The sequence below is a fragment of the Theobroma cacao genome, chromosome 3, assembly GCF_053813885.1.
Source record: "Theobroma cacao isolate CCN51 chromosome 3, ASM5381388v1, whole genome shotgun sequence".
NCBI lineage: Eukaryota > Viridiplantae > Streptophyta > Magnoliopsida > Malvales > Malvaceae > Theobroma > Theobroma cacao.
In genome coordinates, this window is record NC_142641.1 from 682407 (window position 1) to 695742 (window position 13336).

At 36.7% G+C, this 13336-nt stretch overlaps 2 protein-coding genes and 1 non-coding gene across 4 annotated transcripts; all 3 read left to right on the forward strand.

The window, feature by feature from the left end:
• LOC18603894 (serine/threonine/tyrosine-protein kinase HT1-like) lies at positions 1-6666 on the forward strand. Its single transcript, XM_018118344.2, has 3 exons — positions 1-1534; positions 3198-3653; positions 6290-6666. The coding sequence occupies exons 1-3, from the start codon at positions 1175-1177 to the stop codon at positions 6518-6520; spliced, it is 1047 nt and encodes a 348-aa protein (XP_017973833.2). The 5' UTR covers positions 1-1174; the 3' UTR covers positions 6521-6666.
• Positions 6667-6835: 169 nt separating this feature from the next.
• Positions 6836-6915, forward strand: TRNAL-UAG (transfer RNA leucine (anticodon UAG)). The gene has a single exon. It is a non-coding gene; the product is annotated as a tRNA-Leu (tRNA).
• A 2690-nt stretch (positions 6916-9605) lies between these two features.
• KLCR3 (Tetratricopeptide repeat (TPR)-like superfamily protein) lies at positions 9606-13291 on the forward strand. 2 transcript variants are annotated; one of them, XM_007036138.3, is made up of 3 exons: positions 9606-9874; positions 10265-12344; positions 12707-13291. In XM_007036138.3, the coding sequence occupies exons 2-3, from the start codon at positions 10354-10356 to the stop codon at positions 12915-12917; spliced, it is 2202 nt and encodes a 733-aa protein (XP_007036200.3). In that variant the 5' UTR covers positions 9606-9874; positions 10265-10353; the 3' UTR covers positions 12918-13291. The 2 variants fall into 2 exon arrangements, with proteins under 2 accessions (XP_007036200.3, XP_007036201.3); XM_007036139.3 differs by having other exon boundaries at positions 9607-9874; positions 10323-12344.
• The last annotated feature ends 45 nt before the right edge of the window (positions 13292-13336 follow it).

The window sequence follows — 13336 nt, forward strand, 5'->3', positions numbered from 1 at the left end:
GATTGGGATGATGGGGAAGGGGCAGAATGGGACATTGAGATCAAGAGAGGCAGACGGGGAGAAACCGGAAGAAATGGCAGTGTAAGACAATAGGTACAGAAACAGGGGGCAAAGGAGAAAAAGGGAATGGGCATAAGTCATAATCAGGAAGACCCCAGATTGTCTCCTCATAAGTGGATCTTCGCACGTTATTGAAGTTCAAAGGGTCTTCAAGACTTCAACCAGTAAGCACTAAGCAGCGGCATAGCCATAGCCTCTCTCTTCAGAAAGAGAAAAAAGTAATAAATAATAAAAAAAGAAAGAGAGGGAGATTTTCTTCTTTTATTTTACTAGCAGTAGTAACAGTATTTTTCTTTTTAGTTTTTCCAGCTTTTAGTGATTTTGGGGGGATTGCTTTGAGAAAGAGAAAAGAAAAAGAAAAGAAAACCGCCAGCTGAGCTCTCTGCATATGCTTTCACTGCACACCAACAGCAACAACAACCCAACCGACTCTTTCTTTCTCTCTTATTAGCTTTTTGAAGCTTTCAAGCCCAGAAAAAGCTTTCAACCCGAAATAGTTCTCAGGGTCTCTTCAGTTTTCTCTATAGCAAGCTACCGTTTTTACATTAGCTTTAACCTCAGCTATAATCAACAAACCAATCACAACTATTGGTTTGGCTTTCCTTTTTCTTTTTTTAATTTTTTCTTTATAGAACAAGAGGGAAGTTCCAGCTAGTGGATTCTGCCGTCTTTCCTTGTCATTTTCGTTTGATTCTTGAGCTAAAGCTTTGGGATTTTGCAAGAGAAAAAAAGGGGTTGCTTTTTATTTCCAGGGAAAACAAAGAGAGGACAAAGGCTTCAGCTGCAAAAACAGAACTTTTTGCTTTGTTTGTTTTGGTCAAGTTTTTCTCTTTCAAAACCAAAATACAGGGATTCAATCAAACTATGAAATTTGTAGCTTGAATTGTATAGATATGAGTGTATATGCATTCTTATAACACATACAAATTTTGCGTATTTCCGAAATGTAGCTATATGAGAAACCTTCATTAAATTTCCAAGTTCAAAATTTCAAATATTTGGCTTTCATTAAAATTAAGCCTCTTTTGTTTTGCCACAAAATTTGGATAGTGCTTATTTTCAGGTTCTACATTGGGTTGATTTGATGATTTTGTTTGAGATTTAGTGCAAACCCATGAAGAATCTATACTGGTTTAAGCAAATCTCCAACAATGTTAGGTCAGAGAGGAGGCTTTCACTTGGAGAATACAAAAGAGCAATTTCTTGGTCCAAGTATTTGGTTTCCTCTGGTGCTGAGATAAAGGGGGAAGGAGAAGAAGAATGGAGTGCTGATATGTCACAGTTGTTTATTGGCAACAAGTTTGCTTCAGGGAGACATAGTAGGATTTACAGAGGGATATATAAGCAAAGAGATGTAGCAATTAAACTTATAAGCCAGCCTGAGGAGGATGCGAATTTGGCTAACTTTCTTGAGAAGCAGTTCATTTCTGAGGTGGCTTTGCTTTTTCATTTGAGGCATCCCAATATTATTACTGTAAGTTCTATCTGTTTAATTGATATTTTCTTGCCTGCATTATGTTTCGGTTGAAAAGGATCATGGTTTTCCATTTATGTTGAATAATGTATTTTCTGTGTGGGTTGTGTGCGTACACTGTGTGAGGGGGGGGGGGGGGGGGGGTGGGCGCGGGAGAGGAAGGATGGCGTGGGGGGAGAATGTGATGTGGATGACATAAAGAAACATAGTGCTATGCGTTTTGATTTTGTGATTTTATTGTGATCACATTCATAACTTTATCAGGTAAGAGTTTAGTGAAAAAGATTGCTGAAAATTAATGGATCATGACATATCTGCTAGGAAAGCAACTTTGCAGGAATGAGAATTTGCTTAAAATAATTGGGGGAATCACACTTCTTTTCCTTGTAAAGGAAGAATGTGCTTATTTTCTCTTTAAAAGATTCCAACTTAAAAGGTCGTAAAGGTCTTAGCCTTTTGAAATGAGTCAACGCCAATATTGAGCGATACAGCTGAAGTAGCCTCACTTTCTTTCAAATTTGTGACTCTTTTCTTTGCTCCTTACCATTTAGCCACTTTATTGTTTGGTTAGATTTGGATTTTTGTTCCTTCTTTTTTTTCGGGGGGAAGGGATCATGAAGACTGTTGAACTACTTCTGTTGGCATTTATTGAGCCTTGTTATCATACCTATCCATGACATATTACCCATGTGCAATATTTATTACTCTTACTCTTTCACTCCTCTTGATAAGAAGGGGTTACAACTCCTGTCTGTGTCATTGAATTGACTTACTGTAAGAATGTGGATTCCCTTCTGGTTCTGATGTACAAAGTCTGGCATCAGAACTAGATGCGGCCATAAGATAGGAAAATTAATTCTCACTAGTGAGATGGTGCCAGATGGGAAAGAATAACAAGACTCTGATGCCCAGAAGTGTCTGTTTGTTATCTTAAATTGATTGTTTTTGAGTGGGCAAACCAGTTCCCTAGATATTTGTCTCACTTTGAACTTCTGTATAGGTCTGCCTCTATGATTATTGAGGTTAGGAGTTTCTTCCCTTTTCTTTGGGGGTGGTGGATGAGTGGAGGCTGTGAATGGACCACAAATGTGCTTGTATGGCTGCATATTTAAGTTTATCTCTTGAGTCGCAGGCATGTATTATGATCTAGCTATTAATTCTGTCCCCCTTCCATCTAGGTTTTAGAGATTGGTAAGTTCAACTGCAGATTCCTGTCCTAGCAATTGGTTGTTATCATTAAGTGTCATTTATCATAATCTGGCTTACTGATGCTCTCTCAGGGAATTTTTAGATGTGAAACTTTGTATCTTTGACTTCTTGTGTTAACCTTTAATTGTTGAAGAAGTTAACATAAGTTACATTTGTTGAAGATACACTTGCATGCCAAGCAACTGATTCCCCCCACCCCCTCATTTTTCCCCTTGGTAATCATGAAATATATTTGAAACAGAAAAAGAATGAAGAGAAGGCCTGAATCAATTAAACCTACAGACTCATGCCTCTTACTGCCTATCAGCATTGCTAGCAATCATCTATATAAATTGCAGTCTTATAGCCTGAACTTTTTGTGCATGACAAGCAACTTCTGGTCTTAATATATAAATGCTTGTGGCTTCCATTCCCTTCTAATTAACTAATTGTTGTTACTTTATCCTCCAATCAGTTCGTTGCAGCTTGTAAGAAACCTCCTGTGTTCTGTATAATCACCGAGTATCTTGCTGGTGGTTCACTAAGAAAGTACCTGCATCAGCAGGAGCCATATTCAGTCCCACTCAATTTAGTTCTCAAATTAGCTCTTGACATTGCACGTGGGATGCAGTACCTTCATTCAGAAGGAATACTCCACAGGGATCTCAAATCAGAAAATTTACTCCTTGGAGAAGATATGTGTGTGAAGGTGGCAGATTTCGGTATTTCATGCTTAGAATCTCAGTGTGGTAGTGCAAAGGGATTTACAGGTACATATCGTTGGATGGCACCTGAAATGATTAAAGAGAAACATCATACGAAGAAAGTTGATGTCTATAGTTTTGGCATAGTCCTCTGGGAGCTTTTAACTGCTCTGACACCATTTGACAACATGACTCCAGAACAGGCTGCATTTGCAGTCTGCCAAAAGGTAAAGCACCTGACTCATTCTTGGTATGAAGCTTCCATGTTGTTAAGATTCTCTCCTTTGACCCCTGGCTAGCCATATTTTTGCTTTTTGTTTCTTGCAATCCTTTTTTCTTTCTTTCTTAAGGTCATGGATTAATTCGGATTTGTCAATTATATTGGAAATAGGAAGCTGGACGGTGATAACCTAATATAATTTATGTTGAGGAGTTATCTAACTCACATATGAAGATGACAGTTGGGGGGCCATTCTCAGTAACTGATTAGTATTATCAGATTCCACCCCATCTTCCTTCTAATTTATCATAATGGAAGTTTTAATATGCTAATTTTTTGCTGAAATATGCTTTAGGGGAATTTTTTATTTGATGAAGTTTTTGTCTTCGAAAACTATTACCTTTCCAAGCTAGATGATACCATGAAAAATGTAAATGCCTGAATATTGTCTGCTTTCGTATACTGGTTACTGAATGGACTCACTGGTATGTTTTCATTGATAAGTGGTTGGGCGAGTGAAGACTTGAAGATAGTTTCTTCCTTTTAAGCTAAGATGGAGTAGTAAAATATAGGATGCAGATGTAGTGTGAGACATAACTAACTGAAAAATATTATGATAAAGCCATAGAAGAACCTAACTTTGTGGAACCCATTGTTAGGGAGTTAGGTATAACAAATAAGAATTGGGGATATGAAATAATGAGTGTTATGATGATTACAACATGGCATGATGGCAAGGCAAGAGAAGTTGAGAAAGATTAGATGCTAAAATATGATTGAATTTGGATGAAGTACCATGAATATAAGTAGGCCTGGAACACCTTTTAAGTTTACAAAGAATTCATGCAACTAGATAGAGGATATGACTTTAATTAAAGAATTTGGAAATAGTTTGTGGTAAGTGTACCCCTTGTTTTATATGCTTTGGCCTGACATATCCCGTACCACATGTGAACATTTTTTCCCATATTATGCATGAATTAATCCTTGATCTATAGACCTATAATTAGGTGATGGTAGCACGGATCATCAAGAAAGAATATGGAAGGCAGTGACGCACCATCTAATATCAATTCTCAAATTGGCGTTGAATTGAGTATGAGAGACAAATCTTTCTTTATCCTGATTGCTGACATGCTCCTCTTCAGTGTGAAACTGTAAGTGGAGCACAATCTCACTTATTCATCAAAATGTCAGAAAAAAAAAAAAAACCTGTTCCAACCACAGATTTATTTTACATCACTGTTTTTTCCTTGTTAGCCATAACATCTTAAACACCAATAACCAGCAATTTCTTGTGGCTTTTTCAACTATTGAGACAGCGGGCATGGTGTAAATGAGTATTTCAGTAGAATCTATTTAAACAATGTGAAAGGAGGGCCCTTTATGCTTTTTGTTGGTAAGGATGGGCAGAATGTTAGTAGTTTAGTTTCTGACGTTAGCATGTGAGAATTGAGATGGACTCACAATGGAAAATGGGCAGTGTAGTAATCCACCGATAGTATGGCAATGATGCAACCTTGCTGAGGTGCTGAATATAGGATAGGGTAATGTACTTAATTTAAGAAATGGCTTACTGGGTGGATGTATTGTGCTCAGTTTCATTTTGCCATTTTGTCTTCCGTAAGTGGTGCATTGACTGCATTCCATGCATGGATATTATATGCCAATTTTGCAAGTCTCTATTATCTATCTGTGATATATCTTTTCCAATGCATTGTGAGTGCATGACATTCCACAGAAACAAACTGCAGTTCATTAGCTCAGTGATCAGTTAGTATCACCCTATCATATTGTCTCATTGTTTGCATTGCTCTTTTCCCTCCACTCTTTTGTCCCTTTCTATATGTTCTCATTTTCCCTGCGTTGGTATTTCTAGAAACAGAGAAAAGTATGAGGCAAAATAAAAGTTGTACAAACACTTCAGAAGATATTTCAGTCTTATCCTTCTTTGAGACCTCGGATATTATGATGACACTTAATTTACTCCATCATGTGATTACATTTTTTGAGTGTTATGCAGTCTGAATAAAGTGATTTTTTAATTTAAGCAGTGATTTTCTTTCCAATCGTGATTAATTTGTACTGTAATGTCTTACACAGTGAAAACTTTCAACCTAAATTAATATAATTCTCTAAATATGGAAGCCCAATAAAGATGCATGAATTATGCACCATAAATAATAGGGAATAAATATAAGTGGAAGGTTGCGCTGTAACCCGTGATTCTATGTTGCAGTAAGTTACATGTTACAGGTGACATAACACTGAAGTGCAGTTTTCTAGTTTCCACGTATAATTGTCTTGCCATATAGTTATAGTGTGGGTTTAGAGTGCTTTAAGAATTGCGCATAGAATCTTCTCTTGAGCTCCTATCCTGCTTCTCATAGGATAAAATGCAGAACCTGTCAGCATCAGCATAGTAGTAGCTGCATAAACTTCTACGAATAATTATCTTGATCTGCTATTACTTCATTTTCAGCATAATGTGTATAGTCTTGAGTTCAAATATCACTCATTCCTGAATTTCCAGAGGGGCATGAGTTGAAGTGTTGGACGACTGGTGCTCTTCTCCTGATGAAGTTTTACATAATAGTGTAAAATGATTTTCTTCATCTTATATCTTCTGGGTTTTTTATGCAGAATGCAAGACCACCGCTGCCCTCCACTTGCCCTCTTGCATTTGGTCATCTCATCAACCGATGCTGGTCAAGCAATCCACAGAAACGACCACACTTTGATGAGATAGTTTCAATTTTGGAACACTATGCAGAGTCCCTTGAAGAGGATCCGGAATTTTTCTCAACTTATAAACCTTCTCCCGATCATGGTATTTTGAGATGCCTACCGAAATGCATTGCCGGGCACTATTGATATGCTTCTTTTAAAGCTTAGGAACTCTTGGTAAATGATGTGTGATGCTAAGTGTACCATATTCCATTACTTGTGTAGGTAGGGCTTCAGATGTTCAATCGAACTTATATATATATTGGAACTGAAGTAGTTCCTTTTGATTGGTACGTTTTATGCTTGTTTCCTGCATATTCCTTCTCTATTCTTCTCCTCGAAATTTGTGTGTGTCAAATATGAAGGTTTTCAATCAGAAAGGCAATTTTCATGCAACCAAATATTATGTACTTTCACAGTAATAACAAGAGTTATTATCTTAATATGCCATTTACAAATAAAGACAGTTTGGCCGAGTGGTCTAAGGCGCCAGATTTAGGCTCTGGTCCGAAAGGGCGTGGGTTCAAATCCCACAGCTGTCAAATTTTTTAATAATTAATTAAACAAGAAAAGTAATCATTTGGTTCCAACAAAAGAATTATTTCCTTATTGAGGAGTAACAAGAGGAGAAGCAGTAATAAAGGTCGGGAGAGATGAAAAAAGGAAATCAATAAAAAAGGTGTGAGGGAATTTGATAGAAAAAAAAAAAATTTGTTTTTAATTTTATTAATTATTAATTTTTTTTAATATTTAAGTTTAAGTGTTTAAAGATTTTTAATTTTACCTTATTAATGAAGTGACAATATATAAAAACTATATACAATCAATGCATCAAATATAAATTTTATTTTAACTTTAATATGTACTAGTAGAAGCATTAATAAGTCGGATCAAGTAAGACTAATTGACACGTCTAAAAATTATATCTGAACTCAAGCCTCATCGATCTATATTATCAAAACATAAATATTTGAGTGGAGACAAATATCGTAGGGTACTCGATTACAAAATATCCGTTCTCATCCTTAACTCCTAACATAGTATTATTATTATTATTCATTCATAACCTTTCCTCTCCTTTATTAATGATTTTCACTCAATTTTTTTTTTATATATCAATTAAAACTAAGTGCTTAAACCCAAAGTGTCAAGTTTCGATTAATTTGTAAGTTGGATGAGAGTTGAAAGGTCTCTGTTTTGATTATTCAATTGTTGACTATGATTTCAGCTAATCTAGAAACATTGGTGCTCTATCATTCTTTGGCCTGCCAAAACACAACATCTACATCACATTCCCTTTTCTTATCTTCACAAGTAAGACTTTGGGTGGCCAAAATCATCAAAAGATGATTTGAAAGAATAATAAATAATAATTAAAAAAAAGGGTTCAAACCCTAAGTCTAGGTGGTCCAATAATTAAATTGAGTATCTTTATAGACCCCACTAGGAAAGATCATTGAGATATGTATATTTTTTTTGGGGTACTAAGTCCCATACTCCCATTATCAATGGGTACCAAACATCATTTCCCATCTTTTAAGCATTGTAAATTAACTCTCCAACCCCAATAATTATTCAAAAGGTTTTGCACCCTTTTTTACTTTTCCACCTATATAGTTCTTTTTCTTAACATGGTTTTAGGCTTTTAGCATCTAAAATTCTCAAAGGAATGTCAGAAAGTACTTGCAATAATGACCTAAAAGTTTATTGTCTAAAGCCAAATGTTTAGGTGTCTTGTGATTTCGAGATCCATTTTACAAGTTTAATGAAAATAGTAAATATATTTTTAATTAATTAACGATAAATTTGTAAAAGAGAAGAGAAATGTCATTTATATAATTTTTTTTACAAAAGAGAGAGATTCGAGTTTTATTATTTAAATAAAAAATATGTACGTACTATTGAACCGAATATTCAAGTATGTGCTAATTTTAAATTATTATGATCACTTATAAATACCATTATTGTGATAGTAGTAGTACTAATACTAATCATACAATGAAATCCATTAAAAACAAGAGAGTATGGCTTTCCAATTATGGACATTTACTATAGAGAGATCAGGCAGTGCATGAGCTCTGCCAATTGCTTCTTGGGCAAATACTTGCATTTCACAAAATTAGTAAATAAATGCTGTACACATGAAATGAAAATGGAGCCCAAGAAAAAGGGTGAAAATTAATAAATTACAATCATTTTGAAATAAATATACCAACAAACAGGTTCTCTACCCTGGATTGTTTGCATTTAAGAGCTTGTTTTGTTTGTCATCCTTTTCCCTTCTATATTGGTGTGATGATGAGCTAAAATTTTCACACACACCCACTCCTGCATGCCCTTTAAATGCATCACTCAAACTTTTTACTAACACTCACTATCCTCAGAATATGAAATGAAATCAATCAAAATAAAAATATTTTATTTTTATTAATATACATACCATTTTGGATTGATTTGAAAGGCAAAACAGCTTTTCTACCTTGAATGTTGCATGGTTGGATTTGAGGAAAAGAAAGTAGAAGCACAGTACTAATATGGGTTGATATGAATAATTTTCCAATGCAGGGTTTCACTAGGAAAGTTCTTTGAATTGTCTCCACCGACAAATATATATAACTTCCATAGGAGCCAAAGCTAACATAAAAAAGTACATGTACCCTTTGGTAGCATAATTGAGTGAGTGAAACACTGGAACTACATGCAAATCCTTGAAAAAAAGAAAAGGTATCACATCTGCTGTTTAAAAGTTGGTGTTACAGTGCTGCATGTCTTGCTTTCTGCCATGGAAATGAGAAGGAAAACAAAAACAAAAGAACAAAGAGAGTTGTGCTTTAGATTTTAGCTGTGAAACCCATCATCTTGCATAATTTAAGAAAAAGAAAAGAAAAGAAAAGGAAAAGACATAAGTTTGCTGGAAGTAGATTTCAAGTGTAAGAGAAGGGAAGTAAACTTCAGGACTGTGACACTTTGTCTATATAAAAGCTAACATGCCACCCAAAAATACAATGAAAAAGTCAAAAATGGCTTTCGAGTTTCGAATCCCAACTCAACTAAAGGGTATTCTCGTCCAACTGGAAACTACATGGACCATTAGCAACTTGCCACGTGGCAAGTTCCCATGGAAAACTGAAAAAACAGACAAGACACAGATCGGCAGTTGCAGTCCGCGCGGGTTTTGGGTTTGGGGAGAAGTCGCCTTCGCCCTTTTCTTTCTGACAGTCTAACCCCTGCAATCCACGACCCCCCACATTTTTATAGTATTGTCTTACAGCTTGATTTTCTCATTTTGCCCTTTGTCTGTCCCTGGATTTCCCTCTTCTGTCTCCCTCCCAAGACTCCAGCTTTTATTTATACCAAGCCTCCAAAAGGCAGATTTTTTCTCTGTGTATATAAATCTTTTTTTTTTCCTCCCTTCCCTGACTGTTGTCTTTATTATGTAAAACCCAGAAAAGATATCACCTTGCTTGTTGGTTTAATCATCTTCCATGGCTGTTTTTTGAGGTATTGTCATGGCTCTACTTTTTCCATTTTATACCCTTTTTTTATATCAGGTCAACTGCAATATTTTCTTGATATTTTGTGATATCATTTGTGGGTTTTGTTTGTTTTGTTGATTTGCATGATTGGTTTGCTTTATTTCTAGATGAGTTAATCAGTAGTTGGGGTGGATTTGATTCTGGAAGATCTGATTGAGGAACATTGACTTTTCTTACTATATTTGCTTTTGGGTATTAAGCGAGGTTTCAATAGGAATAGGTCATGATGAGTTTCTTAAAAGGTTGAACTTTTGATGTTATTACGGGGTTGTTGATATTGTTTCTGGTTATGTTTTGGTTTTATAGTTTGTATGAAGTTGGATATGTTGTGAAAATTTATGCTTTCTTCTGCTAGGATCTGGCGTTTCAATTGTTAGATAGGTTTGGTTTGTGTTTGAAACTTTCTGGTGCAGATAGAATTTTTGTGAGTTTGGTTACACAAAGATGCCCGGACTTATCATGGATGAAATTAAAGAAGAAGCAGTGATGAATGAAGTGAATGGGACTTCCGCACATATTAAGGAAAATTCAGTTTCGAATAAGTCCCCTAAGAGTACGCCAAGTCCACGAAGCCCTCATGGTGCAGATCACCCCATTAATGGGATGGTTCAGGTTGACACCTCCATTGAGCAGCTTTATGAGAATGTGTGTGATATGCAGAGTTCTGATCAGTCGCCCTCGAGGCAGAGCTGTGGATCATATGGTGAAGAATCTAGGATTGATTCAGAATTGCGCCATCTTGTTGGAGGGGAGATGAGGGAAGTTGAGATAATGCAAGCGGAGGATATGGATAAGCCTGAAGATGATACTCGTAGTAATTCCTCTTCTAAGAGGGGAAGCTCATCTAATGCTAAAAAGTCAGGGCAGTTGGACAAGACCCAATCTGCAAGTGTAAAATCCACTTCTTCAGGTCATGTGCAGAAAGCATCTCAGTCACAATTGGACTCTGAAGCATCGACAAAACCCAGTCCGAAGGGAAAAAGTCCGCCTGAGAAACCTCCCATCGACAAGCGGAACAGGAGTCTAAAGAAACCTAGCACAGGATCCATGAAGAAAGGAAAAGGGTCAAAGTTACAAAATGGATCCGAGGATGCATCTGAGTCAGGGTTAGGTAATCCTGATCTCGGACCATATTTGCTCAAGCAAGCTAGGGATTTGGTTTCTTCAGGAGACAATCCCCAGAAAGCTCTTGAATTAGCACTTCGAGCAGCAAAAGCATATGAACTTTGCGCCAATGGAAAACCCAGTTTAGAACTGGTCATGTGTTTGCATGTCACAGCAGCAATATATTGCAGCTTAGGCCAGTACAGTGAGGCAATTCCTCTTCTTGAGCAATCAATTGAGATTCCATTAATTGAGGAAGGCCAGGAGCATGCCCTTGCTAAATTTGCTGGTCATATGCAGTTGGGTGACACTCATGCAATGTTAGGACAGCTTGAAAACTCAATAACTTGTTACAGCACTGGTTTTGAAGTCCAGAAACAAGTTCTGGGAGAAGCAGATCCCAGGGTTGGTGAGACCTGCAGGTATTTGGCTGAAGCTTATGTTCAGGCACTGCAATTTGATGAAGCTCAGAGGCTATGTCAAATGGCTATTGACATTCACAGAGAGAATGGTTCACCAGCTTCTCTTGAAGAGGCAGCAGATAGGAGGCTCATGGGTCTCATATGCGAAACAAAGGGAGACCATGAAGCTGCTTTAGAGCATCTTGTTTTAGCCAGTATGGCCATGGTGGCAAATGGCCAGGAGGCAGAGGTGGCTTCTGTTGATTGCAGCATTGGAGACACATACTTATCTTTGGCTCGATACGATGAGGCTGTTTTTGCGTATCAGAAAGCACTCACAGCTTTTAAGACAACCAAAGGAGAGAATCATCCAGCTATTGGGTCTGTCTTTGTCCGGTTGGCCGATTTGTATAACAGGACAGGGAAATTAAGGGAATCAAAATCATACTGTGAGAATGCCCTCCGAATCTATGAAAAGCCCATGCCTGGGATCCCTCCAGAGGAGATTGCAAGTGGCCTCACGGATGTCTCTGCTATTTATGAATCAATGAACGACCTTGATCAGGCAATCAAGTTGCTACAAAGGGCTTTAAAAATATACGATGATGCTCCTGGTCAGCAAACTACAACTGCTGGAATTGAAGCCCAGATGGGAGTAATGTATTACATGTTGGGGAATTATTCCGAATCTTACAACTCCTTCAAAAGTGCCATTTCAAAGTTACGTGGATGTGGAGAGAGGAAATCTGCCTTCTTTGGCATTGCTCTCAATCAAATGGGGCTGGCTTGTGTGCAACGCTATTCTATAAATGAGGCTGTTGAGTTGTTTGAAGAAGCCAAGAGCATTTTGGAGCAAGCGTGTGGACCATACCACCCTGATACACTCGGGGTATGTAGTAATCTTGCCGGCACTTATGATGCTATTGGCAGGTATGCAACTTTTTTTGTTCTTTTATTCCTTTCCTCCCAATCTCATTTACATACATAATTGTCAAAATCCATGACACTCCACACTTCCCCCATTTTCCTTTTAAAAGAAATAAAAGGGAAAGATATGCAAAATACTTCTTTTATTTTTAGTTAAGTTATTAACTTTCAAAAAAAAATTGTAGTTAAGTTATTATTCCGCTGTCTTTCCCTAAGTTATGCTAGGTATAGTACACGTAATATGAATGTAGACAATATTCAACTGAACAACTACCATTCTACTTCATTCTGGCAGCTGATGAATTCTGAGTACAATTTTTAATGCTCTTTCTACCTTGTTGTTGTGATATATGCTATTAACACAGGTTGGATGATGCCATTGAAATCCTGGAGTATGTTGTTGAGATGAGAGAGGAAAAGCTTGGGACGGCAAATCCTGAGGTTTATGATGAGAAGAAAAGGTTGGCTGAATTATTAAAAGAAGCAGGAAAAGTTCGGAGCAGAAAAGCCAGATCATTGGAAACCCTTCTCGATGACAATCCTCCTAATGTAAATGGTGAGGGAATTAAGGTGTGATACGGATGGATTTATGTATTTATAGATGAACATGATGTATTATAGGACTCGTTAAAATGAGAAAAAGAAAGAAAGATAAAGAAGAAAAGAATAGATGTTTATCGGTTTTCTGTTTGATTCTTGGCATGGGGATGGTTATAATGGGTGATAAGGTGGGATGAAAAAACTGTCTAGCAGGGTTTTGGTTGTATTATTTATTGTAATTCTATATTGATTAAAGGTTGCTTTTAGATTATTTTTCTTATCATTTGTGAAGTAATTTATATTCAAACAGCTGAAGTATGGATCTGCTTGCTGTGATAAAGTAAAGATTCTTAGATCAGATGTCTGTAATAAGATGTTGTAATAATGGCAAACAAAATCTTATGATGTAATTCATCCTTTTTTATTCAGTTGATTGATTGCTAATCCTGTTATAA